Source organism: Osmerus eperlanus, chromosome 17 (assembly GCF_963692335.1).
Source record: "Osmerus eperlanus chromosome 17, fOsmEpe2.1, whole genome shotgun sequence".
Taxonomy (NCBI): domain Eukaryota; kingdom Metazoa; phylum Chordata; class Actinopteri; order Osmeriformes; family Osmeridae; genus Osmerus; species Osmerus eperlanus.
In genome coordinates, this window is record NC_085034.1 from 6,899,488 (window position 1) to 6,922,957 (window position 23,470).

Here is a 23,470-nt window from a genome sequence, read left to right on the forward strand (position 1 = left end):
CTAGATGTGCCTCGGGATTCATCGATGGGAAATATTAATTAACTAGACTGTATAAATGATATAACACTACTCCTTTAGGGGACAAAAGTTTGGCAAGGTTACAGAAGTTTCGTTTGTCAAGGTTACAGAAGCTTCCTTAATGAGAACATGACTTGAGGGGTAGAAAAAAAGAACAGAAAAAATAACAAAACAGCCATCCTCTTCCCTCTAGGATATTGTCCAATGGTTGTTATGCTAATGACTCAATTAATACCATGCATATCATTAGTCAAATGAAGATTCAAATGCCAGAAACATTAATTACTGTTCACAAATACCTTGCATTAGCAGTCATAGACAGGCTACATTATGTTTCTCTGTGCCATCTTGAAACACATAAAAAAGCTGCTTTTCCTCCGTCTTCATCTATTGTTCAACTCTCATCTGACCCACAGAGCATGCTTTCCTTGGCAGATTATTAAAGCTGTTTATGGAGTACCGCGTCGGCTAGGAAGCGCCACTGTAGTCTACCTGTTGTGTATGAAGCTAAATTGGAGAGACGGCAGTAATTATCAAGGCACAATAAAGGGCCTAAATTGAGAGGGGTGAACGGATTCTGCTGTGTAATGATGTTTTTCCTCTCATTACCGCCGTTTCTTGTGTTCTCTCCTATCTGGGGGCTTGAATACAGTCGATTGAGGTGTCGGGCAACTGTGAATAGCAGCTCGGTCTTTTGAGCGACATCAATGCCTTGGAAATAGAAAAAACATTAACTATTTTGGAAGGTAATTGATTTGTTAATATTTGCTCAACACCTTAAATTCTAATTTGCAGCAGCGCCAAACATTCTTTTCATTAAGTTAAAAATAAGAAAAAGGCGAAGATGTCAATCGACACTGCATGCCAGCCTTTAAACACCTATTTAATTAAATTCCCAATTGATTTCAAACCACCATGCAGCGCGAGACTCTTCTGGAGGTTACCTGCTGAGTAAGTTAATCGTCGGGTTAGTTGTTTAGCCCGAGGTGGGCTTGTGCGGAGAATTATAAATAACGGCTCTTCAATTACCGCCAGTTTCTTTTCTAACAGCTTTCTTAATCATATCTCATTGACAGAATGAATGCACTCTTAAGCTTAGCTGCTGCGTTTGTTAGGCTACATGTTGTATCATAGGCCTACTAAAGACGATAAAAGTTTGTCTATGGAAATGAGTTCAGGTGTAGTGCCTAAGATCGGGTGTAGGTGAAATCTACGCCGGTTTTTGTAGCATAGGCCTAAGCTTATTATTACCTGCACTGCAATGGTCTGTTTGCCTTGATAAGTAGGCCTATCACGGTATCTTGCTCAGGATTCAAACCTACTATCAATCTGTTCAAACAGGCATTTAATTCTGAAGCCTAATGTAATTGTCAACCACGGGCAAGAAAACAAAAAAAAAACATCCTTCATGTGTCTTCTACCATTGACTTCGGAAACAGAAATGACTTAAGCTCAAGGTCTCGTTTTTGACATTCTTTTGGTCGCAGTCTACATGGAGTTGTGGTCTGTTACACTGGTATAAAGGTCTATAAAGAAATAAATCAGGTTGAAATTTGAAACATTTAAAATATAGCCTAATATGACAAGTATCCCTTCCTCCCTGAGCTTGGATTCAAATACGTCCTTAAAAAGTTTCCTTGACCCCAAAAAGGAACAACCCCATTTAACAGTTGTGATATTGGAAGCTGTCTGTGTATGATTGTGTCAAAGGCATGTGACAATATGACTCCCATGTTGCATCTCAACTTTAGTTCCTGAGAGAATATCTGGATGTATTTAGATCAATCAAGTGAGATCATTAGCACTCGCGGGGATAATGTGTTGTCTCCGTGGATTAACCAAGTCTAGGGACTTAAATGGCATCGGAGCGTTCTAATTAGAACACAGTGGGAGCTGCTGCCGTTTTAAATGGATGGAGAAATCATAGGACTCCGTTCTCTCTGCGGTGACTTAATTACTGCGTCGTTTCATCTTACCCCCCATAACAAGACTGACATTTACCTGAGCCAGATCGCACATAAAGTGATTCAATGATGCAGATCAATGCAACTGTGACTTCATTTGGTTCATTTTGAGTCACCTGGCGGAGTCTGCCTTATTAAGTCATTTGCCTACTTTAGTGTAGCAATACTGCCATCGCGTGGACTGTGATTGCACAACATTCGACCAGAAGAGCATTGTGTCGCTTTCAATGATTAAATTAAATATATTACAAAAACAGTAATTAACAACTCACAAGTCAAACATTTAGTTTTGCGTGTTTGTCTATTAATAAATGGCATGTAGTGTGTCATTTCAGCAATGATTCTATTGTTTAATTTAAATGCCAGTTGTGTAGCATTATTGTTGGCCTACAAAAATCCTAAACGGCTGTTGTTCCTTGTAAGTATTTTTTTACCAAACAAACACTAAGCCAAGAGCCTGCATGTGCATGCAATTATCTGTAAGCTTCTCAAATGAACGTAATCTTCCTTCCTAGCTCTCTACTCCACGTCCATGTTGTTTGATGTCACGTAAGATTTTAACTCACTGTAAAGCCTGCTTGATGAATGTTTGTCTAATCTGGAGTACCCCCCCCCCCCACACACACCCACACACACACACAGTCCCCCCATTAAACAGACACTTCCTTATTATAATTCACACGGTAATGTCTGCACTCTTTGTGATAGCCTGAAAGTCACCAAATGTAATAGCAAGTTGTGGTGATGGAGGAGGGAGGTGGGGGGTCAGGGGAAGATTTCCACATAATGGTCTTTATTCATCTCAGAAGATGAAGAGAGAGAGAGAAAAAGGAATCTTAAAATGTTGATGTCAGTGACATTCAGAGAGAAAGTCTGCAAGATGTTGTCCTGGTTTAGGCCTCTTATGGTAAGACGGGACACTCCAATAGTCACGTTCATTTGGTTAAATGTAAACAAATTGTGGAATTGGTCCTTAAAAGGTTGATCTCAAAGACGTTCCCATAGATAGGCAATATTGGAAATGTAAACCTTTCAAAAGGAACTTCATCAAAGCTCTTCACTTGTCAAAAGTTTGGATAATATGTTAGAAGATCAACGCCAAAGACTTGTCCTTGCTCTCATTTACAGTAAAACCACCTTGTTGAAGGATGGGGGATTTGCATCAGATTACTGCATGCTTCCCAATAATGTTTTTCCACAGTGCTTGTCTATATTTACATAAAGTAAATAGCAATTAAGTATAGTATCTCCTTGAAATGCTTGTGTGATGCAAGAACAGATCACTTAGAGACATGGGTCTCAATTCCATATGAAAATCTTTCATTGACTTCTCTGTATCTGTGTTTCTATTTCAGTTTGAAATAGAAAAACAACTAGACAAGTCCCCAAATATGCAAATCCCATCCACCTGCCTGCATCAAATGAGTGCAGAAGGATATTTTTAAAAGCCTTTCAAATAACCTTTCAACCTCTGATAGTCTAACATCACGCTCTGTAATGCAAGAATTCTTTTGACAGCTTATACCTAAACATCTTCATAAGAACTTTTATTCCAGCATAATAATAATAATACGTTGACTATAACTGAATAGCACAGTACAATCAACACTATTTACATGAAAGTCTCAGTTGTCCGTCAGTGTAGGTCCACGTGTTTAAGAGCAGAGATGGAGATGCATCCAGTGGAAGGGGTTAGGTTTCTTAACCCTTCTGTGCTGAAGCAAGCTCTGCAGGCTTTACTCTGTATAAACACTCCCGTTGGTGTCCCAGGAGAACTCAACAAGCAATACTGTGTATTAAAAAAGGTCCCCTAAAAATTACATAAACCTATGTGGGGAATCATGTCCCAAAAATCAAACCTTTTCCTTATGTTTATTTACCTATGACTCAAATCCTTCAATTTATGAAATCCGTCTTTGAAAACAAAGAGGAAAGACTCATTATATATCCCTTAGATGTTTCATAAGCTACTGTTATTGGCAGTTATCTGCACAGGACAGATAGTGGACACCTGACTGCCCAGGTTTCTCTGGGCTCTGCATAAAAGCACCATTAGAAAATGATAATACAATTACAATTCATGTTGTGTGTGTATATATACAAACACATTTAGAGGTTGGCATAGTATCGATCTCTGTTCTGATAATCTCTGTCGGCAAATTTAGCATCCTTGTTGTTGTGTGGAATCCTACCGAAGGGGGCGTGGTCATTGTAGCAGGTGTCGAAGACCTCGTCTACCACCTTCTCTGCCTCCTCCTTGCTCACCTTCCTCACCGCCAGGATGGAGCGCAAGGCGCGGCCTCGGACACACTCCTTGACACAAGGAACCAAACAGGACATTTGTTTACTTAGCCATGACAAATTCTGCACACTAATTGTAATCTCCTGTTTCACATGAGAACACAAATGTTGTCTGTAATTCGTCATTAAAATCATATTTGAGAAGGGGAGCTAACAAATATAGGGAAACAGTTACGACAGTACCTGCTGGTGCTGTTTGAGGCCAAAGTTGAATCTAGACACTTCATTGTAGAATGAACAATCGCCACTAAGATTAGCTGCACGAATCTTAGGAGAGAAAAACAAACAAAATTGAAGTAGGTATGGGGACAGACAGGACAGGAGTTAAATGAATGGAAATGATTCATGAATGTGGGAAATTCATTTCCCCCTGGAGATTGAAAGGTATCTTTTAATAATTCATCTATCGATCCATTTAGTCATTCATCCATCCATGTTTTGCCTTCCTTTCTTCCTCACCTCTGAGCAGGCCAAGTGCTTGAAGTTGTTGAACCAGTCCACGTGAGCCCGACAGTGGTCGAAGGCATGGATGAGCTCGTGTGCGACCACACGGTTCATGTGGGACTGCTGGTGAATGTTGTTTTGACAGAGAACGATCTGGAAGGAAAGAACAGAGTCCTGACAAACTGACAAGGCAAGTCATCTGCAGGCAAATTACTTCCTTAGCATCTTGGATATTGGATTTTCACCTTCAGTCGTGTCTAACAACAAACTGCCACATGTTCCATACCTGTGATGATGTTGCATCAAACCCTCCACTAACTGTCCCATCACAGTCTTCACAGGAAAAGTGTCTGTCCTTGTACACTGTGCTGAGGAGACAAGAAGACAACAAGGCTGGGTATAGCTCAGTGGTTAGAGTATTTGCATGTCCAGAAGGTTCAAAATCCCCTCCGTGCAGCACTTCCACACGTTTGTCTTGTCTGGACCAGCTCTAATATAGATCTCCAGTTTAGCATAGGACTTGAATACTTCTAATGAGATCATGCCTTTGAAAGTAACTTACCACCCTGAACTTTTCATAGCTCCAAGGAGAAGTTTTGCATATGGACCTGAGGGAAGAGACACATGTGTTATCTAGTCTGACAGGCAACATGTTACCTAGCAAACCAGAACACTTTAGTTAGCTAATAATTTAGAGTCCCTAATCAATGGGATATGCCAACCAATTGGTCTATGGCAAAAGCTAAAGTAGGTGTCCGTAGATAGGGGTTATAATATGAGATGCAGAAATTTGGGGACGTAACTTAAATGGACATTTTCATTGGGTTATCTTTATCTATCTAGCTAGCTTAGCTATAGCTACGCTGCTGGCTGGCTACTTACTAGTATCCAAAGCGAATTGAAGCATGACCTGACACTTGTGGTTGAAAGTGAACAGGGTTTCAGCAATAGATCCCTTCGAATATTTCTCCTTGCTCCTATCGGGGAATAAATTGTATCCATAATCCTCTTCTTGTTGTTTAGTTTGGTCCATTGCATGGAACTGTCAGTAAATGAACTCCTTTTAGCAGCTAGCTTGCTAAAAGGTCACTAGTGTTTTGTCAAGCACGTGACGTAGCTGAGCCAAAGGTGAAAGGTAATGTAATATTTGTATAGATTATTTTATTATTTCACTATGTATACAGACGATCTGGCGTAAAATAGTAATATGGTTCCAATATAAAATAGTGAAAATATATACTATTAATAATAATATAGACATTACCGACAGCTGTCTACCTATGTACGCACACGTTCGACGCACACGGAACAGGAAACTCAAAGCTCGCTGGTTCATTGCTGTCATGGCGCCGAACACAAACATTCAAGCTATTGCGGTGACAGTAAACTAATCATTACACCTGTTTTCTTCGACCAGCTTCTCATACTTACTTTGGGATTGAAATAACAGGTATTCTGTTTGGTCTCTGAGACGTTCCTGAAACAATTATTTGACTGTAGGCAAGTTATTACTTCTGTATGTTGTTCAATGGCAAGACATGTTCCAGTTAGGTTATCGTTAACTCTAACACGACGCCCTAGCCCTAGATAGCTAAGTGCTAACGTAATGTTAGCAAAGAAGTTCTAGAACGTCCCCTAGACATAGTATGCATGAGCTGTTTAGTTCTTACGAAATGAACGTCATCCATCTTCAGTAATCTGAATGGCTATGATCAAGTAACGTTTGAAGCAATGTCTTTAATCACACTCACAGGGAAGCATGTCTGGACCGAATAAAGCTCTGGAGTTGCAGCTACAGATGCGTCAGAATGCAGAAGATCTGAACAGTTTCATGAAAGAACTAGACAGCTGGGAGGTGGACATGAAGAAGAAAGATAACCAACTAAGGACTGGGACCCTCGGTGAGCCAGAAGTACGTTGCTATCCACCAATTCGAGGACCACTTGAAGTGTCCATAGGTGGAAACAATTTATGAGCAAGCAATCGAAACTGATGGTGTATGTCTCTCTGCCTCTGTCTCTCTGCCTCTGTCTCTCTGCCTCTGTCTCTCTGCCTCTGTCTCTCTGCCTCTGTCTCTCTGCCTCTGTCTCTCTGCCTCTGTCTCTCTGCCTCTGTCTCTCTGCCTCTGTCTCTCTGCCTCTGTCTCTCTTTTAGAAAAGTATCCCACCTGTGCGAAATAAGGATTACAAACGGAAGAAGAGAGTGAAGAGATCCCCAGAGGGCAGTTCAAAGACTGAACCTAACCAACCTTCGAGGATAAAGTCTTACGATTACCAGTCATGGGATAAATTTGATGTGGTAATGCAATAACTTAACTTAAAAAAAGGATTTATATTATTGATCCATCATTGTTTCTTATACTAAGTACAATTGTGTATGTGAGTAACTCAAAGCAACAGGAGATCTGTATTTTTGGTTCAAACTCTCAAACTTCACTCTAGGACAAGGCATTGGAGTCAATGGATAGGGAGGACAGCCCAGTGGAGTCCAACGACTCGGATTCAGAGGAAGTTGCTGTCGACCAGGAGAAAGCCCTCACAGAGAAGGAGAAAGTACGGTTGGCTCAACTGCATAGTAAAACGACACATGCCTCATTCAGTGTGTTAGGAAAGAGTGACAACGCTTGTTTTTGCAGGGAAATAGACTATTCAAAGAAGGGAAGTACGACGCTGCTATTGAATGTTACACCAGAGGCATGGGAGCAGACCCTCTCAACCCAGTCCTGCCCACCAACAGAGCTGCCTGCTTCTTCAGACAGAAAAAGTATGTGTCAGTTTCTCCCTCATTGGGTTATCTGTTAGCCGTTAAGGCTATAGGAGACCTAAAGGCTTTTCACGCCTCGACACTCCTAATGTTCCCGCCAAGCCCATCGTCACAGGTGGGCTTGTTCTTATGTCGCTGGTGGGTTTGTGATGAATTCAGCACTCGTAGGGTCCGGGTGAGAGTTGAGAATGGACTGTGTTCCCTGGTAGGTTTGCCGTTACTGAGTCCGACTGCAACCTGGCCATCGCGCTGGACACGAAGTACGTCAAAGCGTACGCTCGGAGAGGGGCTGCTCGCTTCTCCCTGCAGAACTACGCGTCTGCCTTAGAAGGTAAGTGGAGGCTGGACAGGGTAACCTGACACCGTGTCGTTTAAAGACGTCCTGAAGTCGACCGATTTGGCCGCTGTCATCGAACATCTGCTTCTTCCCCATCTCTAGACTATGAAACTGTTCTCCAGCTGGACCCTGGCAATCTGGAGGCTCAGAATGAAGTGAAGAAAATAAACGAGGTCAGAGTGGCTTCCTGGTAGATATATGCTACAGTGCTGTATGCAGTTACGGTCCTAATTCAAACGGTAAATATCCCTCCATGTAATTCCCCTGTCTTCTTCTCTCCCTGCGCAGGCCCTAGCCAGCCAGGGTGGGGGGCCCCAGAGCCCTGAGGTGCAGGCGGAGCCCCCGGTGGTGGACTCCAAGCAGCAGAGGCTCCAGGAGGAGCAGCAGAGACGACAGGAGGCCGTAGTGCAGAAGGACAGGGTACGACCTCCCCCTGGAGATGCCCTCATATCCTGCCCATCTTCATTTCACAACACGGGTTCAAATCCCCCTCTGTGCGTCGCTTTGGATGAAAGCATTACTAAATGAATAGATGTATTCTTACGATTCAGGGGAACGCCTACTTCAAGGAGGGGAAGTACGAGGCAGCTGCTGAGTGTTACAGCAGAGGGATGGAGGCAGACGCAACCAACGTCCTCCTGCCTGCCAACCGGGCCATGGCCTACCTGAAGCTCCACAAGTAAGCAGAGACACACACATACGGAGTACTTGAAACTCCAGGAGGAGGCAGAGGCTGTGCTGACTAGGTACTGCAACGTTGGGAGACATTGTGTGTATGTCAAGCTCCTTCTCACCTGTGTGTGTGTGGTTCTGTCACAAGGTATAATGAGGCAGAGGAGGACTGCAGCAAGGCCATCGCCCTGGATGACACCTACTCCAAGGCCTTTGCCCGCCGGGGGTCCGCCAGGGCAGCCCTGGGCCTCCTCGCCGGGGCCAGAGAAGGTGAACAGGACGGCACACACCACAAACTGTGTTATCTTGGAAGTGGAGCTCTGTGTTCCGTATTTCACCTGGCGTTGGTTAGTTTGGCTTTAGTGTTTGACTTGTTTTATTTGTGTTTTGTCTAGACTTTGAGCAGGTCCTGAAACTGGAGCCAGGAAACAAGCAGGCGTTCAGCGAGCTGCAGAAAATCACAGCTGTATGTGACTCGGCGGCCATTTTGAATTCTGTGTCATTTTAGAAAGCCTGGACAACGTCATGGATGCTTTCTGACAGGAACATTTGGGTTTGTTTCTCCCTGCTCCTATTCAGGACAAGGCCGTGAGCGGTCTGCTGACTACAGAGGAACACGTACAGAAGAGAACGGTACAAGCCATCGACAAACCACTGCACCTGCGGTCAACAGTGAGATACTTTATACTTAATGTGATATTGAGTTACAGTGGGAAAGTGTATTAGCGGGTATTAGCAAAAAGATAGGGAAAATAATATTAAGTCAAGACAATGTACCATGCCGTTGAAAGGATTGGCATTGCTTTCCCAGAAGCCCTTGAGAAGAGTGGACATCAAGGAAGTGGGGGGGAAGGTTGTGAGGATGGAAGAGCTCTCGGGTGGATCCTCTGCCCCCCCAGCACCCCCCAGCAGTCAGCCGTCAAAGTCCGCCGTCTCCCCCATCCTGAGTGGGGGCCAGGAGGGAGAGACGTCCTCCCCCCTCTCCACCTCCCCCAGCGCCAAGGTCCTAAAGATAGAAGAGGTTTTGAACCTCCCCTCCCCGACTCCCCACAGGTAGAACCATGCCGTTTTGAGTCCTGGTTCTCCAGCTTGGGGTGGATCAAGTCAGCTGACCCAGACTGTGTGTGTGTTCCCCAGGGGCCCCGAAGGGGACGGGGGCAGCAGGCAGGCTGAGCAGCCCAGGAAGGAGCAGCCCATAGCAGGTCAGACACAGACCCTAGCCCCCTCCGTCTCGACCACCACCACAGCAGACACCACCCTCGGCGTTCCTCCTGCCCCCAGCAGCAGCTTCCAGCTGGAGACAGACCTCCGGCAGATAAGGGGCAGCCCTGAGCTCTTCTACGCGTACCTCAGGGTGGGTGTCGGAACACGTAGCTCCAGTGTTAACTGACACACCAAACGCCCTGAACTTCCTTTGGATTTAAGTTCAGTTCTGTGTTTGTAATAACAAAGTGTGTGTTTGTGTGCATGCATGTGTGTGCACATACAGCAAATCAAGCCACAGAGCTACGTCCAGATCTTCCAGAGCTCCCTGGAGCCGGACATCCTCAACCTGATCCTGAAGACCGTACACACTTTCTTCACAAAGTACGTACACGCACACACACAGTCCTAATCTGTATTCACCCAGCTTGATGGAAGATCTTGCCGACACCCCTGTCCCCCAGGACTGAGTCTCCTCAGCTTGTACTGGAGGTGCTCGGCAGTCTGGCCAGCGTCAGGAGATTCAACATGGCCGTCATGTTCCTGTCCACCCCTGAGAAGACAGGTGACGTGTCCTCTGTTCCTCACAAACACCAGAATATTCACTTGTATAACAATGCTACATTTGATTTCTAATAGGCCTTTCTTGCACTCAAGGTGCTATATCCACCCTGTATAGGTATAACTCAGTGGTTGAGCACTTGACTGCAGATCAATAGGTTGTGGGTAAAGAAAAAAAAAAACCTGTACATCGCTTTGGATGAAATAGTACGTCCTCTCTGGATAAGAGCGCCTGCTAAATGATTTAAATGTCCTCATGCTAAATATAAGTGTTTATAAACGGCACAGTGGTAGCACGGTGTCGTCTTGACATTGCACATTTTCGGCTAGAGGTCATACTTCTGTGGTAGCTCGTCGCTGAACAGGATGTCTCCTAGCTGTTACTGTACTTATGTTGTGTTTACATTCTGTTCTTTTCCTCCCAGTGTTGAGAGAACTGTTTGACTTCCTTCGCCAAGCTGGACTGGATGTTACAGCCTTGCAGAAGCAGTATGGAGTGTGACAGAAGATCCTCTTAGGCACCTCTCACGTATACATGAGTATCTAGTACAGTACCGTATAGTACAGTACGGTACAATGTACTCAAAGACTTCAACACACCACTACCCCCTCAGTTTGATGATCAGTTTTAGTTGAGAACACCGCTGCACTGTGGATACAGATAGTCTGCTGCTGTGGATGAGTTATGTACCGCCATATTGGCACGTGTGGGGTAACAGTGTTGTCCATGGCTACAGGCCAGGGGCTGACATGTTTGATCTACAGACAGCATCTTCCAGTCTTGTTCAAACCTTTCAGTATGGCTTTTTCATAAGCATGTTGTACCTTGCTAGTGTTCTCTCTTGACAGTGATATGATGGATGCTTTTGAACGACAGTGTGATTGGATATGTGGAGAACCTGGGGAATGAATAAAGACATGTTTATTTCTTATCCGCTGTGTTGCCTCAGTGTCACTGCCAACTGACTGGATTTAAAAGTGAAAGGGCAAAGATGGTCCAACTGTTGCACACGTTACTGACATTACAGTAATGTTACGGGTATTACATTATTTTACAGCAGTACAGTGTGACATTACACAGATTACGAACGCTGAAACCAAAACGTGTACAATCGGTGAAATGGCTCAACTGTTTATTAATCACAAAGAAATGGCAGACAGCCTGGAAAATGGCAAGACCAGTCAGCATATCACATTTGTTTCATCAGGAGAATATGCTTGACCTAAGGGTTGGCAACAGAGTGAACCTGGTACAGCTAAAGAAGCATAGACAGGACGCCTGAATGTTGGAGAGAGTCCTTTGTGGATTGGACCATCCCACTGTTATTCTTATATAGTTTTGTGCTATTTTCTCCAGGACCAGGCTTTAAATGGTCATACTTTTTCAACAAAGGATCTCTGGGGCTAATGTTATTTTAAAATCTGAAAAACAGTCTCTTAAATCTATTTACACATGGTAGACATTAGTAGGCGTGGCTGACTTCAGTAAATGTCCAACAGCAGTTCTCTCTTGACAGCGTTGTGGTCAACAGCCACACCAGTGTGGGTCTGTGGGAATGAGAAGAGAAATGGAGAGATATTATTACCAGCTGGTATCTGAATATTGCACACTTACTAGTAACAATTCAGTTCTTCAGAGGGGTGTAGCTCAGTTGTAGAGCGTTTGAGTACAGATTAAGAGGCTTCACGTTGAAATCCCCCTTGCACTGTTTATCGCTTTGGATAAAACTTGCCGTACATCATTATTTCATTCAGAGAAGTGGACCCGACAGTCGTCTTAACTACCTGAGACAGAGAGAGTCTCGTTGACGCTCGCGGTCCTCCCAGTGAGACTGTTGTGGGCCTCACAGCTCAGCGACTCTGTGGGCACATAGCGACTGACGGTCACGTCCACCGTGCTTCCTGTCATGGTGCGACCGTACACGGTCCATTTGAAGCTACAGGAGGGGGAGCACTGGGCCGAACACCTGAACGTAGCCTTCACCCCCACGTCTAGAGAACGAGGCCCTGAGATGGTCACGTCGGACGGGCCATCTAAGAAAGGGACCATTCGAAGATTGAGAGATTACCGTCGATTTTCCCATCCTGTAATATTACCACGTGCTCATTCATTCTTTAAATCATTCCAAAAATAGGTGTTCGTATTGACAGACTGAGTAATGGATAGGCAGACATACCTATGGGAATCACCATGGTCTCAGAGGAGCTGTGTTCTTTAGTGACTGGGTTGTAGGCTACGCAGGTGAGAGGTCCTCCCTGTAGAGGGGTCCCCGAGGTCAAGGAGAAGGCTGCATTCAGAGCCACCAGCTTGCCGTTGTAGATCCAGGTGTAGGAACAGTCTGGGTCACATTCAGAAGAGCACAGGAGGGTCGTGGTTGACCCCGGTAACACGTACAACTCTGGTCCCACCGGGCCTGTCTCTGGCCGGACAATCGCAACATCAACTGGTCCATCTGGGAAACAGGTCAATTCACTTTTGTGTTATTTTTTTTATTTCGATTTGTATTGAAGTTAAGATTTTCAACATAACATCTTGACAGTTTGTAGTAAGTGTGAATTAATACTCACAATACACATTCAACTGGTAGCCGATCCCTTTCAACGACTGCCCCCCCTGAGACACGACACATTGGTACAATCCTCCATCTGACTGCTGCAGTGGGCTGAAGGACAGAGTTGTGTCCTGGAGGGAGAGACTAACTCTGCTGGACACAGGTAAAGGAACGCCATCTTTAGTCCACAAGATGGAGGCTGGGTTCTGTGAGCCCACACATTGCAATGAGTAAACCTGGCCTGCCACAGGCAGTGTTGAGGAAACAGGATGCACAGAAATAGGATCTAAGGAAGGATAGGAGAGGGGAAAGGAAGGAAGGAAGGGAGGGATGGGAGAAGAGAGAAGAGAAGATGAGAGGAACCAAGGTTGTCGTCACAGACATCACTTTGCAGTGTACCACACTCTCAGTAGCCATTCACCAGTAGATTATTTGCAGGTATACCACACACTATACAGACACTTCTCTAACTTCTTTTAACAACTTACCCTTGTTCATTTGATGGTATACAGTTCACAATTGTCCTTATTTCCCCTTCATATCTCCACAATGTAAACCTGAACAGTAAATTGACCAAAGACTAACACAGAGTCGGCACACTTCTTTCCTTTCTGCCATGCTAACAACGGCTATCCCATAATGCTAACCAGCTTACCGATGACGGTCAGGGTGGTGGTGGTGATGACCGTGAGCCCCGATACGGTGTTCTGGGCCTCGCACGTCAGGTTTTCTGTGTGGGTGTAATCACTGACGGTGATCACCAGCTTGCTCATCACTTTGCGCTTGTCCCCCTTGTGAAGAATGGGCACCTGGATCTGGTCTCCCGGGTAGGTGTGTCCATTGTAGGTCCACGTGTAATTGCAGGAGGGCGTGCAGTAGACGATGCAGAAGAACTTGTACGTGCTCCCCAGGATCACGGTGTTGGATCCAGCCTGGTTGCTGATCGAGATATCGTCTGGTCCAGCTGAGAAAGGGCAGAGGGGAGGTAGTCATGGGAGCACGGCGACCGGCAGGAAGTAGTCATAGGAGCCATAGTAGTCATATCAAGTAGTCATATCGCTAATACACATACATAAACACACAGATAAACCTCAGGGGTTTTTACCCCTCAAGATACCATTGTCATAACTTGAAAAACCGAATGTTTCCTTGCACGTACTTGCCACCCACACCGAGGTGGTTTTGGAGATGAAGAGATGGGAGGCAGAGTCCTTGGCCTGGCAGGTCAGTGTCTCCGACATGGCGTCCGATGGGGGCGTGATGGTGAGGCTGCTTCCCTGGGATGTGACGCCCGTGCTCTGGCCCTCGGAGCCAGTCGTCCAGGTGTACAAGCAGGAGGGGTAGCAGTCGGCCGAGCAGGTGAAGGTGGACGACTGGCCGTTGGACAGCATGCCAGGACCGGAGATGACGATGTTGGAGGGTCCCTCTGAAGGAACGGGGAGGTCGTCAGGGATAAGATCACAGTAATAAGCTCACACCCATACACACTAACAAAACCCTAGCACCCCCCCCCCCCCTCTCCCCTAGCCCCCCGACCCCCACGCACACAGAACAACCACAGCCCCAGTACCTGTGACCTGCAGGGTCTTCTTGACGGTGACAAGATTCCCAGTGGCCGGGTTGAGGACCACACAGATCAGAACCTGGGGAGGCACCCGAACCTGAAGCTGCAGTCTGAGCTCCGGGCCCTGGGCAGTCTGGTCTCCCCGGGTCCAGCTGAAGATACAGGCCGGAGAACATTTTGCAGAACACTGGAACGCGTAAGGAATCCCCACAGTCGCGACGCTCACCCCGGTGATCTCCACATAGGACGGCCCATCTGGTCGCAGAGTCACCAGAAACATAAACAACGTTCTGACAGAATGAACTCCCACTTTTCCATTCACTCACATTTTGATTTAAGTACATTTATGATACCAGATATAAAAAAATGCATACAAAATATTGACTTTATATACTTACAATATGCTGTCCTGCTCTGTGCTCCCTCGCTGACAGTTGTTCCTAAAGCACAGAAACAAAGAGAAAAGTTTCATAAAACTACAAAGTCTAACCAACAAATAAACCCACCCCAAACAATGTATAAACCAAGAGAAAACTGGACAAAATCAGTTTGTTTCAACAGTGAGTTCACAAGATGCATTCTATAAGATCAAACTAAATTACATGTGTATTAGATTAACTGTTCCCTAGAACTCGAACACCAATGCATTCCCCTCAATAACGTTGTAGTCTACTCTATACCTGTGTCATACGGCATTCTGTCTTACCTGTCAGGCAGGTGAGCAGCAGAGGCAAACAGAGACTTAATAGAACCATGGTGCTGCAGGGAACCAGGGAAGAAGACTGCAATTATCCACAGGACTGCTACTTCAGCTCTTATATCTCCTGACCAACACTATCTTATCAGAAACCAATGCAGCAAATAAGACAAAGGTTTCACAATATTCCCAGCATTGTTGTATAAGTGTCCAGCCTCAGATGGTTTATCAGCTAGACTTCATTGTGTGTGGTCTTGGGCGTACAACCCTGCAGCACGACATCGGGCGTGATTCTACTGTTTCTTCTGATACAGCGGGAGCTGATGGAGTGATTTTTACGAGGGACACAATTGGCGTTATACGTCATTGTTTACCTCTGTCCATACTGGAGGAGGTCACAGACAAAAGATGTAATCTCTGTTCTCTTGAAATGATGTTTTACTGATAGTAACTGTGCGCTTTCAGTCCCTTTGCTGTTGTTTTTCAAGAGAAAAATGGCACCTTTTTCAATCGTTGATAAAGAAAGTTTGAAAGGCAACTTGTGGATTCAATTATTAAGGTTGATATTGCAACAATGTTAGACATAATAATTGGTTATTTAATATTAAAAGATTAATTAGGCCTGTAATGTAAATAGGTTGTTGAAGTTTTTTGCACTTGTTTCTGTACTTGCTGGGAGGGGAACACAATGATCAAGACTACATTTTTAAATAAAATATACAAATAATTATTGAGAGTGAAAAGGCTGCCCAATTTGATTAAAAATAGATTTCAGTTATTGAATCTACAATTGTGGTTGAGAAAAAAAATTGATTGAGTGTTTTGTAGTGTTTACCTATGTGTCAGTTTAATAACAGGGTGGGCCCTAAGCAGAGCGTGTCTCTGCTTTCTTCCTGAGTTGGGATGCAAAGCATCAAGTTGTGTAAGCACCATGCGTAGAATTTGTGAGAGTACCTCTGAATAGGGTTTATTTATGTGAACATTTCATTTGACCTTTGATCAATTTAACTTCCATCCAAAGACCGCTCTAACAGTGTACTCTACTTGATCAGCTGTCTACTATCTACAGTACATGACCTCAGTTTTAATCCGTACACATCACATCAGCAAACACTTGAAGTATCGTGAATTTATAGGGAGAATTACTTCCAATTGATAATGACATGACGTTAAGATCTGAAATGGCCTACTTGGCCTAAGCTTGTGAGCTAAACAGGGTCTGACCCACAAATATATTTCATTGGACAATCATGGCTTGGCTAGTTGTTTGTGTGTGTTCATGATTCTCTTTCAAATGTTTGAATATCACAGAAAGTGACACATAAGCCCCATATAAAGCAATCGTAATGGATAAGAATCAGAATTTTGCATGTACTATAAACTTCTTTATTGAAGTTTAGCAACAGTTGTTTTGCTATCAGACTCACGGTAGCTATATTTTGGAATTACAGCAGTCAATTGTTGTAATATTAAACAGGTAGACTTTGAAAATAATTATGCTGGAAACTTCAGGGCTTAGTTCTGTAAAAAGACGAAAGAAAGCATGCACACATTTTCAAAACAAGATTTTTATATTTTATACATTGCCTAGTTTAAAGGCAGACCTTTCCAAATGACAACTCAACATTATGCTAAACCTCTTTACATCATCAGCAAATACAGTTAACATCATGAAAGGGAGGGTGTTGTCGGCGGCAACACGTAGCATACCTCGCCATGACTCATTAAATTAAACAAATAGATTTGCTCCAATATGCCCATAATGCTCACCTCTTGGTGCAATGCTGCCTTTTACTGGGCTAAAGGAGTATTACACTGACAAGAGTTAATGCAAACAGCAGCAATCCTAAAGTCAGCTCTGCTTGTGGGGCCATGGACTTACCATGGGCTGTGGAGAGAACAGAACACAGGAGAGATTTGACAAAACATAGGGCTGAAGATGATGAGTTCAAATACTGTATGCACTCAGCAGATGCAACATACTGGGGCTATACAAGTCAAGTTTTGATCTGCAATCAAGTGCTCTATTGCTGAGCTATACCCATTCAATTCATTTGACCAAATCTAACTTTACTTGCATCACCATTTTTAGATGGAATGTCACAAAGGGCTTCAGTAGCCCACAAATCAGAACAGATCAAACAGAAAGATCAGCTTTACTCACATCCTTCCAACGATACAGTCTTGGTTGCTAACTTTCCCTTTCCGGAGACAATGTTTTGTGCCTCGCACAGGATCTTGTCTGACTTGGTCATATCTGATATAGTGATGGCCATATATGACAACTTTTGTCCCTCCATGGTATGTCCGTCTACCAACCACAGGTAGGCACAGCTTGGGCTGCACTCAGCATAGCACCAGAAGGTGGCCTCTTTCCCGAGCCTTACATAATCCGGTCCCTCGATGGTGACATCTGAGGGACCATCTGAGACGAACAAGCAAACAAAACATGTTTTGTAAAAACATTACCTAATAACCATTACAGCTCCCTCACTTAACTTCATCCTCTTAGTTTAGCATAAACTGACCCGTTTCATATATCGGAGCACTTTCATCTCTAGGCAACTTTGACAACACAAACACATGGGATGAAACAATAAAATTATAATCATTATAACTGACTGAATGTTGTGAATCTGAAGGAGGGAAGGGGGGATTGGGAGGGGAGGGGGGAGGGGCAGGAGAGGGGGGTTGGGCTGAGTAAATTCCAGTGTTTACATGTCAAAGACATGCTGCTTCTCCCATCATGCATTGCAATACAGATTTACTTACTTTTGTACATACATTTTAAAGCTTAAAAAAAGTCACAACTGCTAAATAACTGAATGCACACATTGTAACTAATATCTTCTAACGTGGCTCTGACTTAGTTGTAATTGATGAATTTGGATGTAAACCGTGTCTGGGTCTGGGGTTTGGTGTGGTGAGGTCACGTGGCTGGCAGACAGTCCTGTTATCTTTGCGCAGTGGCAGTATCGTAGCCTATGAGGTTTATCCGAGGCGTGATTATTGCTAGTTGAAAACTTTACCCAATACCCCGCCGTGACGACTTGAAATATAGTCGGCATTGGCAATTTTTGCAGGTCTCTATGGAGACCAATTTCTATGTTGAAATCAATGATTGGAAATTGTCAGTAGTAACTACTTTTGTGATGTAATTTCTGTTATCTGCTGTTGAGAATAATTACATGTTTTGAAGTATAGTCAGGTTAGTTTAGTCCTAGTTATATTGCATACAATTAGAGTTACATATGAACCTGGTAAACAATGTAGTGACCCTCCCCCCATCCCCCACTTAGTCTTGATGCACACATGGCTGAGAAGACAAGGTAGAACAAAAATAAACTCAGAAGAAATTAACTTCAATTCCATGTGACCTACATGTAACGTTTATGCTCATGCTTGCATAGTGGAGGGGGGAGGGTCACTACATTGTTTTCCAGGTTCATATGTAACTAATTGTATGCAATATAACTAGGACTAAACTAACCTGACTATACTTCAAAACATGAAATTTTTTCAACAGCAGATAGCAGAAATTACATCGCCAAATTAGTTACTACTGACAATTTCCAATCATTAATTTCAACAGAGAGATAGGTCTCCATAGAGACCTACAAAAATTGCCAATGCCGACTATATTTCAAGTCGTCACGGCGGGGTATTGGGTAAAGTTTTCAACTAGCAATAATCACGCCTCGGATAAACCTCATAGGCTACGATACTGCCACTGCGCAAAGATAACAGGACTGTCTGCCAGCCACGTGACCTCACCACACCAAACCCCAGACCCAGACACGGTTTACATCCAAATTCATCCATTACAGCTCTAAGACATAGCCAGGTTAGAAGATATTAGTTACAATGTGTGCATTCAGTTATTTAGAAGTTGTGAGTTTTGTTAAGCTTTAAAATGTATGTACAAAAGTAATTAAATCTGTATTGCAATGCATGATGGGAGAAGCAGCATGTCTTTGACATGTAAATACTGGCATTTACCAACATGGCCGACTACCTTAGTCTTGATGCACACATGGCTGAGAAGACAAGGTAGAACAAAAATAAACTCAGAAGAGATGAACTTCAATTCCGTGTGACCTACATGCAACGTTTTTGCTCATGCTTGCCATGGCGTATAGGCCAGACACACTGTTGATGGCCTTGCAGGTCAGGATCCTCTTCTCTGCCAGCTTTTGGGCGGTAATGGAAATCTCATTCCCATGTCCCCCAAGCCACCGGGACCCAAATCTCCAGGTGAAGTTGCACGAGGGACGGCAACTAGCGTGACACAAGAAGCGTTGTTTGCCTCCTGGAACCACCAGCTCTGGGCCGGTAATGGAGACGTTGGCGGGTCCAGCTGGAACACGACAAGAAATTGGTGAATCAGGGTTCAGCCATGCTTTCCAGTGCACAGATTTGACACTTGTTACAGAAGCACAGCTACAGTTTGTTAGTCCAAAGCAAAGTCTGGTTTGTTAGTCCAAAGCAAAGCTACTGCCACACCTTAAACAAACACGCCGAAGCGGATCTGAGAGAGGTTAGACACCTCCAGAGAGACATGGCCTCTCATCTTACATGGTGCAAACACACTGTGTGATAAAACCCATACAAAGAAATTGAATTCTTCATCTTAATTTAGAGGCACACATTTCCAACTGACACTTCAGTGTTCTGCCAAGCTTATCCACTTCACTTATCATCAGCATCTATGTTTAACAATACGAGACAAAGGAAACACTATGACTCAGGGAAACACCAAGCAATCAGCTGTGAGGTGAGTGTTGTTGACTTTGGATGACCTTTATAGTTGTTACCACAGGGGATGGGTATGGCTCAGTGGTAGATCATTTGACTGCAGATCACTTTGGAGGAAAGTGTCTTATTAAATCATAATAATGATCTGGGCCATTCCAAATTCCAGGTATTCTATCAAGTAAAAGTCTATGGAAAGGCCCAGTCCAAACAAACTGCCGTTTATTTTGTTTACTCTGGTAAAACTGAAATATCAAGTATGTTAGAATAATAGGATTGCAGTAATAAGATATGTTGGAATAATAATCCAAATATCCTGGTGGCACCACATTCACTGTATTCTGCTGAACAGTTCTAAAACTGTAAATGTATCGTATATGGCCATAGACTGAGTATATACAGTTAGAATGGGGAGAAGAGATGCTGAGATAGCCTGAGAACCACTGTTCTAGAAAGCACTCTCCCTGTTTTAGACATCCTCGGTTGTTATCAAGGAGCGCAGCACCCACCTAAGACCTGAACCCTCTTTGTGGTCACTGAGGCCTCCATCGACACATTGTTCCTCGCTGTGCACTCGACGGTCATGGACTCCACCCACTGGCGCACGGTGAAGGAGAGCTCGTTTCCTGGGCTGCTCTCTCCGTCCACACCCAGGGTGAAGGTACAGGGGGCGGAGCACTCGGCTAAGCACACGTAGCTGCACGGCACGCCCACAGTCACAAAGTCTGGTCCAAAGACGGTCAGCTTCGAGGGAGCGTCTGAAAATTACAGTGCACAGTACAGACCATGCAATTGATGTTAAAACAACAGGGATGGAGAGCGTCTAAAAACCGAAAGTGAACAATACAATACAGTATAATACAGGTGTCAAATGATTGATATAGGATTATAAGGTTGCAATTAGAGAGGTGGGTTTAGCTGTCTGTTCAAGAAAGAGTACCAGCTGTAGATATGAGTATCACCACATATGCCCAAAGACTCAGTTCAGCTGTATAACTAGTCTTTGTGATCATGAGCAGATGGGTAGTGTGGTCCATTCTCTCTTAGTGTGCGTGTAGATTACTTACGGGAACCAACACCTTCAGCCCAATCAGAAACCTCCCCACCCCTGGTCGCAACTGCTCCTGCCAACCCATGACAAGAACAGCTTCACATCAACACAATCCTGACTGTGCTTTATACACAAGATAAGCTGTCCAATACACAAAAACCATTGTACATCAAATAAACCGCCACACACTCACTGTACACAAGATGAATGCTCACACACACACACAAACACAATGAACGCAGACACACATGCTGTCCCCAAACCGCCACACACAAACATACACTGTACACGCACACACACACTGTTCACGTCGACCTGTACCACCTGTCAGGAAGGCAAGCAGCAGCGACAGACCAAGCCGTGTGTGTGGGTTCTCCATTGTCTCCGCGGAGCTAGAACGATGTGGCCACCAGGTAGTGAAGGACAGGTGTGCTGGGGTGTAGACACAGGTACAGGTCGACGACTCAATAGTCCTTATCAGGGAACTGATCCTGAGCAAACCTGCCCTGCCTTCATCCTGGTCATCTCACCAGTCTGACCACCACATCCACACCACCTAAACGTGTTCTACCTTGGCATGTGAGGGGAAAAGAGCCAAAATCAGTCGTTTTTTTTGTTGCTTTTGTGTGGTATATTTAAATGTTGACCGCCCTTTTAGTATTATCTCAATGGGCCCTTCCTGCAAGTCAAGCTTACATGAAAACATAAAATAAATACATTAGGAACATTTCTTTATTTCTAACATTTCGCATAAGACGGTATTCTGTTCTGTGGTGTTGCTTATCACTTGGTTTCAGGTTCTGGTTTAATTGTATTCTCTTATCAAAATCAAATACAACATGTTGGAGTCATACGTTTTATCGGAGTAGTTGGGATAGCTTAGTTGGTCAATTGACAGGTGGACGTGCAAAATGTGATCTCCAGGTTGGATGAAAATGTGACGGTGATACATAGAGTAGAGTTTTAAAAGGGTTCAAAATAGGGTGTTTTTTTTGCGCTTAATTGTTTTACAAACACTATCTGTAGTTGTATCATGGTGGAGCTCAGAGTTAATGCTGCTGATGCCTACAACATAAGAAACATAATATATTTGAAAATGTCTGTTTATTCAGCTTAAACTAAAAACCATCTAAATTCTGTACAATCATATTACATCTGTACAACAACACAATTATCATTGACAGGTCAGCATAGTGTGTGTGTGTTAGAGTGATGTCTCTTTGGCGTCTTTGGTTTCTGTCACTGATGGCCGGAAGGTCAGAATCTCTGTAAATGTGTGACCTGTACAAGGAAATGAAACAATGTTCTGTAATCAATCAACTCTCTAATCAACACTAAAATACTTTGGAGATCACATGACAGGTTTGAAAATCACATGACTGGCTTCCTACAGTATATCTACATGAACTCTGCTTCTCTCTGACCTCCATCAGACCTCCCTCCATCCCTCCTGCTATATCCCTCCATCGTTTTGCTTCTCTTTCCATTTCCCTCCCTTTTACTCTTTAGCTCCCTCTCTCCATCCCTCCATGTCGCTCTCTCTCTCTCGCTCTCCCTCCATGTCTCTCTCTCTCTCCCCCCCATGTCCCTCTCTCTCTCTCCCTCCATGTCCCTCTCTCTCCATGTCCCTCTCTCTCCATGTCCCTCTCTCTCTCTCCCTCCCTCCATGTCTCTCTCTCTCTCCCTCCATGTCCCTCTCTCTCCATCCATGTCCCTCTCTCTCTCCCTCCCTCCCTTACGTTTCCACTGCTCCAGGGGCAGGTCAGTGTTGTCCATGGAGTGGTCGTAGGGTTGGGCCTCTGTCTCCTCTTCTGGCTCTCTGAACTCGCTGAAGAAGGGCATGGCCAAGGCCTCCGACGCACTCACCCTCATCTCTGGGTCCAGCAGCAGCATGCACTCCAGAACACCTACCGCTACACACACACACACACACACACACGTTACACATATACACACACATCAGGACAAACGCACACATGCGTAACAGATACACACCATGACGCACATGTAGCACAAACGCAGCCATCGAACACACACCTTGTTACACACAAACAATTGAAGGACTTAACCAATCTAAAACTATTTGATTAATTTTTTACTTTTTGTACATTTGTGTTTTAATAGTGTTTGTGATTACCTTCCGAGCTTGTTTTGGAGAAAAGCATGTGCAAATCTTTCTTCTGTACTTTGGGTAAACTTCGGATGTAGTTTTTGGCCTGTAGAACAAAGCAGTAGAAATACACATCAACATGTGTATCATTGCAAGTGAGAATGTGTGTCTAGGTGTCAAGGAAATGCATGGATGTGTGTATATGTCAGTGTGTGTGTACGCGTTAGTGTGCGTGTATGTGTGTGAGTGAGTACTCACATCTTGGCTCTGCAGCTTCACCACAAAATCAGCAGCGGGTGTACCTGTCACCTTCATGATCTCCTTCAACTGGTCCAGGTCTGACATCACCAGGGGTCAAGGATCACAGAAGCTTAAGCACACACATCATTACAGACGCCACAGGAAATATGACCCTGGAGGCTGAACTGGGACCGGTAGAATCATGAAGCTTTTAATCTAAATCAAACTGAATATATACGGT

The 23,470-nt window shown here is 44.2% G+C and overlaps 5 protein-coding genes and 2 non-coding genes across 9 annotated transcripts in view; 2 read left to right on the forward strand and 5 right to left on the reverse strand.

The window, feature by feature from the left end:
* Positions 1-3,514: 3,514 nt before the first annotated feature.
* atp23 (ATP23 metallopeptidase and ATP synthase assembly factor homolog) lies at positions 3,515-5,842 on the reverse strand. Its single transcript, XM_062483226.1, has 6 exons — positions 5,610-5,842; positions 5,290-5,335; positions 5,014-5,095; positions 4,743-4,880; positions 4,467-4,550; positions 3,515-4,295 (listed from the first exon to the last, which is right to left on the reverse strand). Exons 1-6 carry the CDS (start codon positions 5,758-5,760, stop codon positions 4,092-4,094), a joined length of 705 nt encoding a protein of 234 aa, XP_062339210.1. The 5' UTR covers positions 5,761-5,842; the 3' UTR covers positions 3,515-4,091.
* A 186-nt stretch (positions 5,843-6,028) lies between these two features.
* Positions 6,029-11,206, forward strand: rpap3 (RNA polymerase II associated protein 3). Of its 3 annotated transcripts, none has more exons than XM_062483224.1 (17): positions 6,029-6,243; positions 6,481-6,639; positions 6,882-7,025; positions 7,169-7,279; positions 7,363-7,490; positions 7,700-7,821; positions 7,930-8,000; positions 8,116-8,247; positions 8,379-8,506; positions 8,648-8,769; positions 8,895-8,965; positions 9,079-9,171; positions 9,311-9,552; positions 9,637-9,853; positions 9,989-10,086; positions 10,167-10,267; positions 10,689-11,206. In XM_062483224.1, exons 2-17 carry the CDS (start codon positions 6,487-6,489, stop codon positions 10,763-10,765), a joined length of 2,010 nt encoding a protein of 669 aa, XP_062339208.1. In that variant the 5' UTR covers positions 6,029-6,243; positions 6,481-6,486; the 3' UTR covers positions 10,766-11,206. The 3 variants fall into 3 exon arrangements, with proteins under 3 accessions (XP_062339208.1, XP_062339207.1, XP_062339209.1); XM_062483223.1 differs by having other exon boundaries at positions 6,030-6,221; positions 6,475-6,639; XM_062483225.1 differs by lacking the exon at positions 6,029-6,243 and having other exon boundaries at positions 6,489-6,628.
* A 225-nt stretch (positions 11,207-11,431) lies between these two features.
* LOC134038053 (hemicentin-1-like) lies at positions 11,432-15,075 on the reverse strand. Its single transcript, XM_062483647.1, has 8 exons — positions 15,060-15,075; positions 14,386-14,634; positions 13,975-14,241; positions 13,471-13,779; positions 12,832-13,056; positions 12,441-12,716; positions 12,049-12,297; positions 11,432-11,811 (listed from the first exon to the last, which is right to left on the reverse strand). Exons 1-8 carry the CDS (start codon positions 15,073-15,075, stop codon positions 11,789-11,791), a joined length of 1,614 nt encoding a protein of 537 aa, XP_062339631.1. The 3' UTR covers positions 11,432-11,788.
* A 1,383-nt stretch (positions 15,076-16,458) lies between these two features.
* Positions 16,459-21,827, reverse strand: LOC134037400 (uncharacterized). Its single transcript, XM_062482649.1, has 7 exons — positions 21,204-21,827; positions 20,896-20,952; positions 20,338-20,586; positions 19,179-19,433; positions 17,241-17,501; positions 16,847-16,964; positions 16,459-16,597 (listed from the first exon to the last, which is right to left on the reverse strand). Exons 1-6 carry the CDS (start codon positions 21,256-21,258, stop codon positions 16,876-16,878), a joined length of 966 nt encoding a protein of 321 aa, XP_062338633.1. The 5' UTR covers positions 21,259-21,827; the 3' UTR covers positions 16,459-16,597; positions 16,847-16,875.
* On the forward strand, positions 18,032-18,172 carry LOC134038136 (U4 spliceosomal RNA). Its single transcript, XR_009932640.1, has one exon. It is a non-coding gene; the product is annotated as a U4 spliceosomal RNA (small nuclear RNA).
* Positions 18,678-18,818, reverse strand: LOC134038151 (U4 spliceosomal RNA). Its single transcript, XR_009932654.1, has one exon. It is a non-coding gene; the product is annotated as a U4 spliceosomal RNA (small nuclear RNA).
* A 139-nt stretch (positions 21,828-21,966) lies between the features above and the next one.
* Positions 21,967-23,470, reverse strand: part of LOC134037401 (mitogen-activated protein kinase 12-like) — a 5,531-nt gene continuing 4,027 nt past the window's right edge. The window contains exons 9-12 of the mRNA XM_062482650.1: positions 23,248-23,327; positions 23,017-23,095; positions 22,619-22,792; positions 21,967-22,160 (exon numbers count right to left, since the gene is read on the reverse strand). Coding sequence (XP_062338634.1) covers positions 22,084-22,160; positions 22,619-22,792; positions 23,017-23,095; positions 23,248-23,327 — 410 coding nt within the window. The 3' untranslated portion in view covers positions 21,967-22,083. The remainder of the gene's footprint in view (positions 22,161-22,618; positions 22,793-23,016; positions 23,096-23,247; positions 23,328-23,470) is intronic.